At 44.8% G+C, this 16589-nt stretch overlaps 1 protein-coding gene across 1 annotated transcript; it reads left to right on the top strand.

Moving 5' to 3' along the window:
• Positions 1–2702: 2702 nt before the first annotated feature.
• oc90 (otoconin 90) lies at positions 2703–16338 on the top strand. Its single transcript, XM_069720473.1, has 17 exons — positions 2703–2783; positions 3091–3159; positions 3724–3898; positions 4232–4338; positions 5524–5670; positions 7435–7614; positions 8182–8376; positions 8600–8776; positions 8909–9058; positions 9684–9779; positions 9990–10148; positions 10922–11167; positions 12124–12222; positions 12429–12600; positions 12721–12827; positions 13366–13651; positions 14010–16338. Exons 1-17 carry the CDS (start codon positions 2741–2743, stop codon positions 14296–14298), a joined length of 2697 nt encoding a protein of 898 aa, XP_069576574.1. The 5' UTR covers positions 2703–2740; the 3' UTR covers positions 14299–16338.
• The last annotated feature ends 251 nt before the right edge of the window (positions 16339–16589 follow it).

Genomic DNA, 16589 nt, shown 5'->3' with positions numbered 1-16589 from the left:
CTTTTGAGTCGGATTGACACGTGATCGCACTTTTTTTAAATCCGTCTACGTCCGCCCTTTTTTTTCCCCTCAGAAAGCTGCTTTGACAAAATGAAAGTGTTCGAGAGTTACTCGTGTTCAGTAACATTTATCCACATGGCTGAGCTCCACCCAAACCGGCGCCAAACGAAAACTAAAGTAGTCCACCTGACCATCACATCATCCTTTTATTAAAACGCACGGCATGTTTCTGTAATCGAATCCACTTCCTGTGTGTCACCTGACATGCGACGTAAACATTTGTACCCTCCTCCCCCCGCTTGATGCACCTGTCCCAAACAATGCCCCACTATCAGCCGCCCAGTTATTAACCCCCCCTGCCCCCCAACTCCCCGCAGGCAGTCATTGATCTGAACTCCTACGAGGATCAGATAAGACCGGGTTGACCCCCGGGTCACAGATCCCCCCCCCCCCCCCGCCCTGCAGGACAAAGACCACTCTGTGGGTAACCCCTCCCCCCCACACACACACACACACACACACACACACACACACACACACACACACACACACACACACACACACACACACACACACACACCCGCCTTGTCAGGACCCCCCACCTCTGCTCAAGCCTCAAATACCTGCACAGGAACCAAAGCATGATAAGCTCCTGCTCAGGTGTCACCTGATAGCCAATAAGAGCTGAACTGAAGGAGCTAAAGGTGCCCATCCTCCCCCCCATCCACCCTCCTCCCCCTCTAAGTCAGGACTGATAAACACAGTTAGTGGAGCTGTGAGTGTTTATTCTTTTTGGGAAACAAGACGACAAAAAGTTCCTCATAAGGGTTCCGCCCTCTTTTGGCTGCTCGTGCCCCCATCAGTCTTTTTTTTTTTACGATGACACTCAGTTTAACGTCCACCTTTATTCGATGAGGAAACCACAACTTCTACAGCTGTCGTCCCACGAATAAGGTACGATCTGACCATTTTCAAGTTTTTGGATTGGTTAACTGTTGCTCTGAGGGTGTAATAATTCATACGTGCAGGTCGTAGTTTGTGGTGTTGTTGCTGTACGTTTTTTTTTTTTTTAATTCAAGATATCATGTACATTCGAGTAAACGTGAGTCAGATGTTTTGTGACCGAGACGTGTCGGAGTTCGGGGTTGAAAAGACTGCAGTAAAGTAACGCTGCAGCTCTTCGGGGGCCGTTTAGATCTCTTTTTAAACTCCTGGTTTTAGTTTCTCTCACTTAAGACATTATCTGGTGAACATTTAGCAGCTCAAAGACCCAGAGTTGGTGGAGACCAAAAATAGACCAATGATGAAGGCAGCCTAGTTACCAATTAGGGGTCATGGTTTTATTTTTTTATTTTTTTTAATGCAGTGTTGTTTTTGCATCAGTGTTACTGCAGGTTATGTGTACTTGTATTTTAAAGAGTATTATTGTTATTTTGGTCATATTTGAAATTTGGTTATAAAGCCTCATTGTGTTTCTCTTAAATGATTGTTTTCACATACATTGATTCTTACGTTCAAATTAAAGAAAAAAAAATAGTATTTTTTTTGTAATTTTTTTTTTTTTTTTTACAAATTTAACAGAGTTGCTGTAATTCAATACAAACATTGTGCATTAAAACCTTGAAGAATAGAAAAATTGCATTGTCAAATTACTGGATCATATAAAGAATACCATAAAGACCACCTGATCTGATGCCAAAAAATAGAACTTTAAAAAAAATGTTGGGTTCACTTGGGTGATTTGGGTTGGTTTAAATATTAGCTTTTTAACGCAGTTGTTTGTCGTGTAAATAGTTGGACGACCAAAAGAAACGGCACCATTTTCTTCTTTTTCGTTTCCTCTACGTCAACGTGGACCTCTTGCTCTTTTGAAACGTCTCCGTGGACCGTAGAAAGTGACTGTTGTCGTCTGGATCCGTTAACGTGAAGAACTTCACCTTTTGAAGTTGACATTAAAGATGAAATACATCCGTATCGACGTGACAGCTGACCTCCTCGGAGGTTTCTGATAGCTTCCCGCCTCTCAGTGAAATGTGCTCGGGGCTCGAATGCCATGAATGACGCGCTCCTCCCACTTGGCGCCGAGCGGAGCCGCAGGTGGGTCGAAGTCGTTCGAAGCCATTAAAAGACATCGAAGTAGCGAACAGATCGGGTCTTGTTTGGCGGGGGAGTAATCAGCGCTCCTCATGGTGGGGGGGGGTAATTCATGGAGCTCGCACAGGAGATGTCAGGAGTTTATTCACGGTCTCTATTACGCATGAAAAAAATAAAACAACTGTGACATTTCTGGTCCCGTCTGACGAGCGTGTTCACTTCTGTGATTTAGTACGAGGTCCCCCACGTCACCTTTTGCAGTAATGACAGCGTTGGAGCTCGTTCGTACCTTCTGTGGCGCTTTATTATTGAACAGATGTTCTTGATTTTACACTTCGAACTCAAGACGCTTCGTTTCTGCTGGGGTGCAGCACCCCCTGTGGTTGTTCAGAGAATTACAACAACAAAGCTGAGCAACATGTCCACGTTTTTTTTTTTTTTTAGCATTTCAGGTACTTAGTGGAAGTGCCCGTTCAAAATAGTCTGTTTGGCAGTTTTATTGCCTGGTTTGTGTAGTTTTAAAGCTAAACGTTACTTGACGATATGACGACGTGACGCGCCGTCTTTACGCTGATGACTTTTTTGCGTCGAACTGAACGTCCGTCGTGAAAGAAAAACTTTCTCTCTCTGCGTGCAGATTCAAGTCATGTTGCTGACATGGATTTTCATGCTATCTGCTGTCCCAAACGGTGAGTTCACGATCCATTTATTAAAAATCTCACTGCAACTTCTGACATAAAAAAAAAAGTTGACTATAAGGATTCTTTATGAATTAATGACTCACCTACCTGCAAAGTTTCTATCACAATCTGGCAGCCGGAAAGTTCTTATTGACGATTTTTAAAAGTCACCTGTAAAATAATTAGGAAAAAGATTTTAGACACTTGTCCGATATGGTTTAAAGTTTTTGTACAGATGTGTAGGTGATGTGTTACATGTTTCATACGCGAGTCAGATCGCTTTCATGACTAAAAAGCTGCTCCCGTCTGTCTTCAGCGCTCTCTGCCGGCTCCATCTTCTGTCCGGATCCCGAGGCCGCCGACCAAAACGCAGATCACACGATTGGTGAGAACGAAGCATCACGTAATAAATCAACTGCGAGCACACAAACAGCCTCGGATGGTTCGCGACGGGTGGCGAAATCCCCCCAAAATATTCACGCTGACGCAAATGAAAAAGACTGCGTGTGACTCGTGGATGAAATCCAGCTGCAGCTTCTGGTCCAGGTCTAAACCTTCCTCTTCCCCGGCAATCATCTGAAATTTCTGTGACACCGTTGACACGAAGGTCGACTGATTCCCAAGGTGTGATGATCTGTGGAGGGGTGGGGGTGGGGGCGGTGGGGAGGGGTGGAGGGTGGGGGTGGGTGGAGCGGAGGACTTAATCAGCGCTGTGTGTGTGGAGAGCTGCAGCGCAAATCATTTTCTGCCCGCCGTGCTTCTCTCTGGACTGGAGTTATTGGAGCCCGCCAACACGATTATCTGTGATTAAATCACTCCGACTCTTCCCACCTGCAAGATGACAAAAAAAATAAAAATAAAACATCTGTTTACGGTGTGTGTGTGTGTGTGTGTGTGTGTGTGCGTCGTCCGTCCGTCCCTCTTCACCGTCCATCTTGTCTCCTCACAGATTGCGTGGGTCTGAGCTTCACCTGGCTCCACTCCCTCTTCCATAATTTCCCCTCGCTGCTGAACTTTGCGACGAAGCTCCGCTGCGCCGCCGGTATTTGCCCGCGCGACCTGGAAGATTACGGCTGCTCCTGCAGATACGTGGCGGCCGGAAACCCCGTGGACCCTCTGGACACGTGAGTGGTCGGGGGGGGGGGGGGGGGGGGGGGCCTTCGGATCACGGATAGCTTCTGAATTTAAAATACAAGCAGCGGTGGCTTTTGAATTGAAGTCAGAGACTGGAGGCAGGCGTGTGTCTGCGAGAGGCAGACTGCGCTATATGACTTGTGTTTCCATATTTTGGACGACATGCTACAGTATGACTTTTTTATTTATTTATATTTTTCGTTAAAAATGGCCTTTAAAATTGGGCCCCAAAACCCACTTCGCGTCGGGACCCAGCAGATTAGAACCACTAGTTTTATTTATTCATTCATGACTTCCTTTTTCTGATTTCTCCTTCGCTGCAGCTGCTGCCAGACTCACCGACTGTGTTACCAGAATGCCGCCCCCTGCAGGCAGGAGCTGCCTCTCCCTCCGTACAACTTCAGCTGCACAGCAGCAAACACCAGCTGTGGTGAGACTTAAAGCTTAAAAGAGCATTTTTATATCTTTGGGGGGGGAAACATGCTCACTTTGTTCCAGCTGAGATTTCATTAAAATAACCTCTCAGGAAGTCAGTGAATGCACCTTAAATACAGGTTGGTTTTAACCAAAGTAAACCCACAAATTACTTGTTTTCATACTTATATTTTTGTACAAATGTTTGAAAAAAAAAAAAGAGATACGAGGGAATGACAATTTTTTTCCCGAAGGGTCTTGGCTAGCTTTTTCCCTTTGTGTTTGTGCTAAGTTAAGGTAACTAATTTCTTTCTGTATTTACCCCAAAGATGTGAGAATATCAATCTTTTCATCTGATTCTCAGCAAGAAAGCGTTCTTCGTTTGTGTGTAGAACTTATTTGACTGAGCATTCCATAAAAATACAGCTTCATAACACCATAATACATTCAAAATGTGTCTCCTGTCATGCATGACGTAATGTACGGTCGATGGCAGTACTGTTTGTGGACATTAATTCATTGTTTTGGTTTCTTGTAATCTTGGAGATAATGGTGACCGGTGTCAGCAGACGTTTTGTGAGTGTGACCAAGCTGCAATAAATTGTATAACTCGGAGTCCGTACAACTCAACGCTGAGAGGACTCACCGAGTCGTCTTGCTCTGCAAATCAAACAGGTGAGATGAAGGGCATAAGCATGGGAGTGATATATATCCATATATATGTGTATGTGTGTATGTGTATACATAGGTATAGATGTGTTTTTATTTATTTTTATATTTTAGAAATCACACTATTGTATGAATTCTTTTTAATATTCTGGATGACATGTTATAGTTTGACTTTTTTTTTTTTTTATCATATTTTGGACGACAAAAAAAGCCATACTATCGCATGTCATCCAAAATATGAAAAAACAGCCACACTATAGTATGTCGTCTAAAATATGATAAAAAAAAAAAAAGGCATAGTGTCTCTGTCTTCTGTCTCTTTACGCGGTCCAACACTGACTCCAGGATGTTGGTAATTGTCCTGCAGCAGAGTGAATTTTTGACTGATTAAATAAATTACAGCGGGACACGTACTGTGCTTTTTATCAGCAGCTGGGCTCATTAGCGCTTCTCCCGCTCTCGCCCACCGGCCCGACAGAACGGAGAGCGAACAGCGGCGCGAATCTCTCATTAGTTTGACTCTGCGTTTCAGACCTGTCCGGCGGTGCCGCGGAGACCGACGACGTCTTCAGAGGATCAGGTGAGTCTGGGTTGCGTCGGCTGAAGCTCCGAGTGGCGACGGGAGCGCCCGGCGACGGGAGCGCCCGACGACGGGAGCGCCCGACGACGACGGCCCCCCGTGAGTCGTCTCGACACGGCGCGTCACTTTCCGAGCGGGGTCGGCGAAGTCGGGACACGATCGATCGGGGAGAAAAACGCAGACGTCTGAGTCACACCTCGGCCAATTAAAACAACAATCTCTTGACTTTTACCAGTGGCAGCTTCCCACCCACGTACGGCTGGGGGGGCGGTGTGGGGGGGGGGGGGGGGAGGAGGAGGGGGGGATTAGGGATTGTACCGAGTTCCTTTGATCTGCGTGGGTCCAAATATAGATGTACCCAAGCTGAGCTGCTCTCAGAGAACCAGGAGAAGGTGAGGTTATTAAAGTGGAGGAGCCAACTTCAGAGGGAAAGTTTGCAAAGCCTGTCAGAGGCCTTTTAGACAGTTCAAGATGAATTTTTCGGTTTCAATAAAGATTTCACTGCACGCAAACCTCCGCTGTTTGAACCCGAGATCAACTTAAATACACTTTTGTTTGAGTAGCAGGAGCAGGTACGACATGGCTCATATGATGTAAGTCTGTACTTACTAATAATTTAAAAGAACTCGAGGGCTAAACTCGCTCACTGAGCTCATCCCTCGTCCTTCGTCTCTCCAGATGTTCTCGCGGCACTCGACGACTCTGCCGGCTTCCGGTTCTCCAACGCTTCCCTGTTTTTCTGCGGTTGAGTTCACTTTGTGAAACGTATCTTTTCATACTCGGCACGCTCTCGAAAAATGAGACAAAAATGGAACCGTGAGAGTTTTTAGAGACGCTCGAGTCCTTGAACCTGGAGTGAGACACGTCAGATAGGACTGCAGGAAATGAATGGGAAACAGTTTAAAGAGACGAACGGAGGTTTTCTGATCAAATAAAAAAACATTTAAAGAAGGAGTCTGACTGTAGATTTTGCTCACTGCCATCTAAGTTTAAAATAAAATTAATTCTTCAAATAATTTTTTACTGCGAATTAAGACAGTTAATAAAGCTTACAAATTATGATTTTAATAATATTAATCAATTATTACTAATTATTAATATTAATATAGGCAATAATATTATATAATATAGGTAATAATATTATTTTATATTATTTTTTTATTTTAAAACAAATGTAACGAGAAGGATGTATTTTAATGCTGACAGCTATATAACAAATGTAAGATTTTTTTTTAAATACAAAAACAATAAAAGAGAAGATTCATATTTTAGAGCAGGAAAGAAAAAAGTAGTAGCAGTTTTAGATTTTAATTAAAAAGTCATTAAAAAATGATTAACATTAATAAGTTCTTGATGGACACAAAAGCAAAGAGCAGTAAATAAAAAAAGTAAAAAAATCAACATTACTTTTTGTCGTAGAAATATCTCTTAGGTGAGATGAATTCAAGATGTATGTTGTGAAAGATGCAGCATCATGATAACGATGACTTTCATCGGTCCTAGAGGACGCACACTTTAGCTTCTGCTGGAGGATTAACTATCCTGAAAAATATACATAACAGAAAAGGGTTTCATCTTGTTCTTATCGTTCTGAAACTTTTGAAACTGTTGTTACGCGTGTTGATGGCGATGCTTTTTTTTTTTTTTCTTTGTCATTTCAGAGGAGTTTGAGGACGTTGCCGGTGGTTTTATCTCTCAAGGTAACCGTCGCAGACCCCTTAAATGTCTCCTTTTCCAATCTGCTCGTACTTGCCGTTGTTCTCTCTCCGCAGCACTTTTTCTGGCAGACTCGCGCTTCGCCAAGCTGCTCGTAATTACGTTTGGCCGCGGCCCGAACCGTCCCACCGCTTCCAAAAACGCCAGAAATAATTCCCCCGCTGTTCCGCTCCTGCTGCTTCGATGACTCACTTTGGCTCAGACGTTTCCTGACACTCTCTCTCGCGCGTCGCACAGATCTGAATGGGACCGTCACAGAGGAAGCGCTCGAGCGGGAGGAGATAAGTGAGGATGAGTTGACCCACAATCCACCAGCAATCGGACCCGGTGAGAACAGCAACGCGCCGCTCGCTTCTTACTGCGAAGGAACGGTTGGCGATTCTTTTAGTTGTTTCTTTTCGACGACGTGACGGCATTGATGCGATTCCTAGAACTGAACGGTGATTCATCTGATGTCTAATTCATAAAAGCTTTTCTTTATCCCGCCTCTCAGGAAGTGATGCGTTGTTTGTTCTTTGATTGATCTTGATAAAAAAAAAATATATATATATATATATATATATATATACAAACAGGAGGACGAAAAAACAAATTATAACACTGAAAAAGGAACTTTCTTTGTTCTGCGCAACTTTCTGAAAATTTAAAACTCTTAAAACTTTCATTTAAAACTCAATTCATGTTTGTGAGGATAAGAATTCTTACAAATAAAGAGGGGGTTTAAAAAACAACAACAACAAAAAAAAAAATCACATTTTTAAAATGAACACTGAAGTCATTACAGCATCCGAAGTGATTTTAGAAGCCGATAAAGACTTTCATCTCGCGCGTTAAAAAAAAAACGCGGACGACATCCTGAATTATTTTTTTTGAAATTTGACGTTGATGTCTCAGATTCAGTTTGGTCGGTCCACGGTGGAGCGACGCTGAATGAAGCCCAATCCAAGCTGACGTCGTCTCGGAGCTCGGCTGAAGAAAACACGGAAATAAATCAAACCGTGACGTCGTTTCCTGAAATTACATCATCGGCTCAGACTACGACTCCCAGAGAGATGACATCATCGGCTGAAGACGAGTCATTGGAGAAAGGTGACAAAGAAATGCCAGCCGCCACTCCGCATGTTTTTATTGTCCGGTATCTCTAGTTCACGCCATCTGATAGTCCAGTACCGACTTACTGAAATATATCTTTTATCAAAATCAATCAATAACAAAAAAAGCTGTACATTTTGCAAAATTTTACAAAATTCCTTTTCCCCGATGTTTTAATAGTGAAACTTTGTAAATTCATGTCGTACATTTGCTGGTTCAGTCGTCGCAGCGACTTCCTCTCCGACCTCGGCGACACCTCGAATCGGTCCGAACGGGCAAATAACAACCGACACGACGCGCTCAAGGTCATCCGAAGAAAAAGGAGAAGATGGAAAAGAGGAGGAGGAGGAGGAGGAGGAGGATGACGAGGAAGAGCTGGAAGTGTCCGACGAGGACGGTGAGTTCGTGCTGGATCACAAGAACGAGAATTACGCTCGAGGACATCTCGATGATTAAAGCTCCGACCCGGGTCGTCGATGGTCGAGGAACGTTTTTCGCCCGAGTTACCGCTCGTCTTCTTCTTCCCCAGTCGTTGGCATGCTCACAACAACAACAACAACAACAACAACAACTCTAAAAACAACTCGGTCCGCCGCGACGTCGATGACTGTCGCCACAGAGGAGTTGGACGAGGTGAAAGAAAGCTCCACCGCGAGGAAAACATCAGCTTCTCAAACGGGTCAGTTTGTTAGAAAATGGGAGTTATTTCGGTTCTGCTGGCGAAAGTCGCTCCTTCTTATGAGCTTCAAAAACGCGAAACAAGAGCCGACTCTTGAACTTTTTGATCCGCCCTCGTATGTTGGTACCGGTGGATCGAGTCCAAACACAGCAGGAGTACATCGGTACTTCTTTTTTTTTTTTCAGACATTTTGCTGACGGGAAGAAACGTTTCTGCCGACTCATCCTTTGAATACAATTTCACTTTTTTGAGTTTTGAGTACGAACTCTGCCGCTTCCCAAAACACACACACACACACACACACACACACACACACACACACACACACACACACACACACACACACACACACACTGAGTCACATTACCACTGCAGGGTAAGAAAAACTGTAACCGCTGAAGTGGTTATTTTCCTCTCAATGGCGTCTGTAATTACACCCCCGAGGCTTTGACAAGGTGTCTGAAGGGTAAACTCGCAGAAATTACCGTGTACGTTTTTAATTCCAGGAAAGAAAAAAAAGAAAAAAGGGTCTATTTCTTTCTTTCCTGCTCGTATTAATCAAGTGGAGTGTATTAATATCTCCCCCCACCCCACTCCGACTGCCTTTGTGTTCGGGTCTCTTCAGGCGGCGGCGGCTTCACATTAACGCCAGCAACACCTTCAGCTCCGGAGGAGCGAGGCGAGCCCGGTGTCGCCGAGGAGAACGCGAGGCCGACTGAAGGTCAGCTCCACTGAAAACTCTGAATCCAAACCGGAGCTCTGAAGAAGTCGGAGTTCAAAGCCAAAGAAAGTAGATTAGTTACACGACCGACGTCTTCAGTCTCTGTCGGGACAATTTGTGTTGGCCCCTCGCCCGATCGGTGACTTCCTGGGAGTCCCACGTTCGGCTCGCGGCCCAGAAATGACCCGACATCTGTCTTTTTCCCGCCAGGCCCGGACGTGACGACCGGCCCCGCGGCGAGCTCTCCGACGAGAAGCTCGCTTCCGGAAACCAGAGCGGTAAGAACGACCGCAGCTCCCGACGGTTCGTGGGAGGACGACGTCACGCCGCCGCCGCCGCCGCCTGCTGCTCTCCGTCCCCCGAGTCCAGGTGAGGGGGCTCCAGGCGCAGCGAGCGCCTCGCTCCGGCAAAGTCTTTGGAGATGAATTAGCATTTAATTAAAACCTTGAATTAATTAAATGTTCGCACAATCTCGGGAGCTTTGCATCTGTTGCAAGAAAGGTGTCAGAATCACTTCAACCTGTGCAAACATTTGCATGAAGAGGTTATTTTAATGAAGCGAGGGTGAAAGTCTCCTCATATATTTTCTCACTTTTCTTCTCTTTATTATACGTGTACGTTTTCCAGTTTTTAATAAACCCGCAAGTACCGTGTTGAAATTGCCATCGTGCACGTACCTGGAATAGTTCGTTCGGACCTGCGCCATCTTGCTGGTTCGGAGTGGTTTGGAGCAGGAAGTGACCATATTTGGACGAGCCGTGGGCGGAGCGAGCGACGGATCTGACTCCACCTGATTGGAAACGCGCGGATTACTACGTCCCGCCCCACCAATAGCCGTAACCTGACTGCACCACAGGCCTGTCACTCAATTTTATATAGTAGTTGAATGGGAGTCTATTTTTTTGGAGCCAACCTCTAGTGGCCCTCGATGGTACTGCAGTTTAAGGCACTTCCGCATCGGCCTAATTTTTCAGACCCGGAAGTTACGTCCACTTTTATACACAAAAAAAAAGAAAATGATTCTCTTCGAGATAAGAATAATCCTCAAGAGGGCTGTTTTTTTTTTTTTTTGTGAAATCCGATTAATGCAGCAAGCTAACAGCAAACAAAGTTTCCTTCAACCTTCTGACTACTTGTTGCAGCACATGATCCTCCAACATCTACAGTAAACACATCGAGGACCGTCGCCCGGACGACACCAGGAAGCCGAGCCACCTCCGTCAACCCGCGATCGGACGTCGACGCGTCCTTCGCGACAACAGAAGCCGTCAAATCTCCACCAGACGCCACGACTGAATCTGAGGAGGACACGGTCGGATCCACAGAGGACAAACCTCCGTCTCCGGATGGAGAACAGGCCGACGGCTCGCAGGAGAAAGACGCAGATGGTAAGAGTTTGATCAGACTTTCCAAACATCGTGATTCAAAATGATTAAATACAGCAGCGTCTGTATTCTGTCCTCTTCCCCATGAAAAAGCCTTCTGCTGTTTCCTGTTTGGCACCAGGCTGAAATTTTATTTTTTTAATTTAAATGAAATGAATAAATTCTGCAGTTTTCTCTCAGGGATTCAAATAATTCAAGTATATTTAAAAGGGGTTGTGGAAGTTAAATTAAGTCATGTATAACCTGCAACACTGTCTCATAACTGATATTAACAAAAAAGAGTTTATATTTTCTTTTACAATATAAAGGCTTTAAAGAACACAAACTTCCCACAAAGCAGGAAACACACCAACAAGCTAAGAGTTGCCAACGTGACGGCAGCAATGTGACGGCAGCAAAGTGACAGCAACATAGTGACGGCAACAATGTGACGGCAGCAAAGTGACGGCAACATAGTGACGGCAACAATGTGACGGCAGCAAAGTGACGGCAACATAGTGACGGCAGCAAAGTGACGGCAACATAGTGACAGCGGCAGCAAAGTGACAGATGCAAAGTGACGCAGCAACGTGACGGCAGCAAAGTGACAGATGCAAAGTGACGCAGCAATGTGACGGCAGCAAAGCGACGCCAACAAAGTAACTTGTCTGTCAAAATAGTAATTAGCACTCTGTAATGGCTCAATACCCTCTAATGACCTAAATTAACCAAGTAGTGACTTATTTTTGCGGCGAGCAAGTGTTTCTCTCCCTTTCACCACAAAAATGTCGAGTGATGTCAGACCTTCTTCTCTGAGCTTTAAAAAAAAAAAACACCTCAGACTTTCCGAGGTCTGAACTTTCCCACTTCTCAGTTGCTAGCGAACGCACCGTAAAACTCTGAATTAGGAAGTTTCCTTTCTCTGACGTCGACGTTTTCTGCATTACATTGATTCAACCGTGGCGTTTGCCGGTCACCAGACTGGGAGGCGGCTCGGAAGAGGACGGTGCCGTACTTCGCCTGGTCCCTGCTGGAGGCCGTCGGGCTGACCGACGTCCAGCTGCAGCCGGACAGCAAAGGTGAACCAGATGAACTCTTTCAGGCTCTGTGTTAAACTGAGTATTTAAAAAAAAAATTTTTTTGTCTCAGATCCCAACGCCCCCGTTGGATGCATCGTGTTTAAGGAGAGTTTTGTGCACTAAACCGTGTGTGTGTGTGTGTGTGTGTGTGTGTGTGTGTGTGTGTGTGTGTGTGTGTGTGTGTGTGTGTGTTTCCTCCAATCCAGAGTGCAGTCACTCCTTCAGCGTATACGCCAGCGACGGGCGAGGCCGGCGGGAGATGCCGGCGCTCGGGGAGATGCTCCGCTGCCTGACGGGACGGTGCCCGCACGAGTACGAGATGTACGGCTGCTACTGCGGACAGGAGGGCGGCGGTCAGCCTCTGGACCAGCTGGACCGGTGAGCGGCTGCGGGAAGAGGGGACGAAGAGTTTCGTTGTAGGGTTTTAGAGTTTGTTGTTTTTTTTTTTTTCCACGTGTTAAAACTCTGCCGTCTCCTTTCGCTGCTGCTCTTCCTCAGGTGTTGCTTCTTCCACCACTGCTGCCTGAAGCAGATCGGCTCGATGGGCTGCAGGACCGACAGGAAGCTCAACGCTCAGACGTCCTGCGAGAGCGGGAAGCCGCGATGTGAGTCACAGTGGTTGTTAATGCCAAGAAGAGGAAGCGATTATATTGTACCGACAGCGTCAACAGGAAGTGCAAGCCAGCACCAGTTTAACCGGCAGTCCCCCACAGGAAGTCTCCTGTTTAAATACATCAAATAAAGTCCTTTATTTTTTTTTAAAATTTCAGGTCAGTGCTTTGATCGCTTTCTTTTAAACTCTGCACGGCTCATTTCACTTTAATATAAAATATTGTGTCACTTTTAACAAAGAGGCAAATTCCTTGAAACTGAAAAACGTCCTATTTCATGCAGACAGTCAACCTTTTAATTCACGGATAAATAATCAAATTCTTTGAGCTACATTTTGAGTATTTCCGCACAATTCTTCTGAATTTAAGTTTTAAAAAACCGTTGGAAATCTCGGATTGATTAACGAGTCCTCATCTGGAACAGATTTTACATAATCCGAAATATAGTTTTGTTTATAGCTACCCCGGCGTTCGCCGTTTATTTCCATGTTTTTCGGGATGATATGAGGTTTTGTTGTCCGGTCCTCCTCAGGTCAGGGCGTCGCCGCGTGCGACAAGCTGCAGTGCGTGTGCGACAAAACCACCGCCGAGTGCATGGCGGCGGCGCACTTCAACCACAGCCTGCCGGCGCCGCCGCGGTGCCGCGGGCCGGGACCGTCCTGCCGCCGGGCCAGCCGACCCCCCAAACCTCAGAGGGTCTCGCCTCAGTCCAGCGAGGAGAGCGAGGAGCCGCGGGGAGAACGGTCAGACGCGACGGTCGGGGACGAGCCGAACGCCGGCAGCCGGCAGGACGCGACGGCGGAGAGGAACTCGCGCAGGTGAGTCGCGACGAAACGTACTTACGAGTGGAGAGCAGTGAAAACGTCACGAACATTTATTATTATTATGTTTTTAATTTTTTTTAATGTGCAGATTTTTCTGCTGAAGATTCAGTTTATACAAAATACCCAAAAGTTTGAGCAAAATGTACGGAAACACCTCCGGACTGAAATACAGGTGATTTTAAGTTCTTGAAAAGCAACAAAATCAGTTTCCTCCCCCCAAAAAAAGAGGAAAAAAAGACCTGAGATGATGTCAAGTCTTTTTTTTTTTTTTTGTGCCTGTCAGACGCAGTAAAAATCTCTGCAGTGTTTTTATGTTCAGATCCTCGAAATAAAAAAATCTTTCTGTCTGCAGTGACGAAAGCTCCGACCTGCAGGACGAAGACAAGTCCAATCCTCCTGCTGGACCGTCAAGCGGCGAGACACGACCTCCTCCTCCTCCGGCCTTCAGCGAGGAGAGCAGGGAGCAGCCGACACTCAGCGGGATTCAAACCCACGAGCACAAGCCGAGCGCCGGGCAGAGCCAAGGGCAGCGACCGGCAGAGAGACCAGGAGGGATAGAAAAAGAAGAGGAGGAGGAAGATGTGGAAAAAGAGCAAGAAGAAGAGGAAGAGGAGGAGGAGGAGGAGGAGGATGGAAAATAGAGTCGAATGTTTCGCGTTTCTTCGGCAGCTTTTGAGATTTGAAGTCTTTTTGGTGCCTCGCTGTAATTTATAGAAACGACTTCACAAATCAAATGTTTTCCTTTTGATTTTCAGGTTTTCTCTCCGGAAGAAATTTATTGAATAAACACAAAGAAAAGCAAACACACACACACACACACACACACACACACACACACACACACACACACACACACACACACACACACACACACACTCGGCTGTCCTCCCCTCAGACAGCAGACGCTAAATAAAAGACGTCAGAAATCCACAGGTTTGATAGAAACACTTTATTTTAGTCTCTTTAACATGAATCTCGATGCACAATTTTTCTATTAAATAGAGGCTTTGTAATAAAACACGGAGGCTCCGCTGCTGCCGCGGCGGCGGTTCAAGGATTTGTTCGTTAATGAAGCCGTCAAATTTGATAATTGGTTGTCATTGATTCAAAAGGTTTGATCACGTCCTCTTGGAACATTTTTCTTTTAGTACGTTGAGATATTTTCCATCTTCAATCAGCAAAGAAAGTGATTTATGGAGAAAACCAAATGAAGCAGCGAGCTAACGATGAGATAATCATTGCGAAATAAGGAAAAAAAAAAAAAAAGTTCAAAAGGCGTGCGGGTCTTAAACCCCACCCGGTCTGGTGAACCCGCGACAGCAGCAGCCGAGCCTCGGCGTCGGCTAGTGGTTCAAATCAAAGCCAAGCTTTAGCAGTTTGTCACTGTGAAGGCCGAACACAGACGTGACACCTTTTAACCTCTAAAACTGGCACAAAAAATACAAACCATTGCATCACAAACATTTAAAAAAAACAAAACAACAAAAAAACATCATCAGAAGCTGTTTTTTTTTGTTTTTGTTGTTGTTCATTTACATTTTTGCAGATTTCAGCTGGCAAACTGGAAAAAAAAAAAAGTCCGTCTTAAAAGGTGAAGAGAAGTCGATATATATATATGTTTTTTAAAGTAAGTTTTTTTTGTGTGTGTCCAGCATACTGAAAGTAAGGCAGGTCAATCGTGAAATTATTTCACCCCCATTTACCGATATCGTCTTCATTTCATGTTTTTTTTTTTTCCATTTTAAGACTCCCACATTGACTTCCATTCACCCGTCGAGAGGGACGCTTTTTAACAGCCGCACCCGACGTTTCACAAACCGAACACCAGCAATAGAAATAAGGACCCATTCGTACCGAACACTAAACAAGCCCGTGCGGATTCATTCTTGCTATAGTACCATGTACACAGTGATCAAAGTGCAAACACCACGTCAGATTTTATCGTTATTAAACCGCTCTGCATTTCATTTTAAATGCATCTGCTGCCGCTGTTCGGATGACGAATCTTGACGGATTGATTTCTGCATCTCCAGCTCGGCTCAGAGATCTTTTTTTGTTTTTTGTTTCTACAACCCAGATTCAGATCCAGATTCACCGGGAAAAAAAAACGCCTCAATGGATTAAAGTGTTGTTTCATTATAAATGTGTCCTCGTGCTCTAATACTGACTTTTCATTTTTTTTTTTTTACAGGTTAAAGATATTGATTGCGCAACACGAAAACAAGCCAATATTAATGGCTTTTTTTTTTCCAATCCTTTTTATTATGTTTTGTCTCGCTTCCACGTGGAGGATAATCCCGTAACATTTCCCATAATTTGGGGACTTCCTTAAACTCGGATTTGTCAAATTGGCGACGTTAAAAGTGTTGCCGAATTGACTATTTGCAGCCGCTGTCTACGATGTCCTCACCGTTGCTTCCGCAATTATCATCGGATCCCTTTAATACTGTAGAAAACTTGAAAACAAGATCAATTTCAAGCGAGTTCTGCATCGAAAAAGTGTCTTTTTTTTTTTTTCTGTGATTTGTTGAAAATGTTGGTGGCAGTGAATTTTGAATAAAAGGAAGGAAGCGGTTTTCATCTGTATGATGTTGACGAAGAAGCTTTTTTGGAAGATTTGTTTCAGTCTCGTTGAAACAAACGGATTTTTGTGGATCTGGAGCTGATTCTTCTCGACCAAACATCGCAATTTCGGAAATAATGCTTTGCCGATGACCGAGCCGGATTCAAGGTCGAAAGCTACAAAATAAATTGAAATGCTAAAACGAGCCGGTTGCACTGATTTAACTCCACCTCCCTATAATATCCAAAAATAACACATCATCTGACTATAGATACAATATTCATTCATTTTTCATATTATTTGAATATAATAGATTCTACAATTAAAAAAAAAAAACGTTCACGTGAGAGTTTTTCCCGCACCGATAAG

Source organism: Brachyistius frenatus, unplaced genomic scaffold (genome assembly GCF_029030835.1).
Source record: "Brachyistius frenatus isolate BFR_SWC_R1_liver_20210118 unplaced genomic scaffold, ASM2903083v1 Contig_242, whole genome shotgun sequence".
Classification (NCBI taxonomy): domain Eukaryota; kingdom Metazoa; phylum Chordata; class Actinopteri; family Embiotocidae; genus Brachyistius; species Brachyistius frenatus.
Note: the sequence above shows the minus strand (reverse complement) of the source record. Positions and strands in the feature narration are given on the sequence as shown.

Bases quoted from the DNA above. Each gene is read 5' to 3' on its own strand.
- oc90 (XM_069720473.1), top strand. From the start codon at position 2,741: ATGTTGCTGACATGGATTTTCATGCTATCTGCTGTCCCAAACG. The intron at 4,339-5,523 runs GTGAGACTTAAA...TCTGCGTTTCAG, and splicing joins AGCAGCAAACACCAGCTGTG to ACCTGTCCGGCGGTGCCGCG. The intron at 12,601-12,720 runs GTGAGCGGCTGC...GCTCTTCCTCAG, and splicing joins CCTCTGGACCAGCTGGACCG to GTGTTGCTTCTTCCACCACT.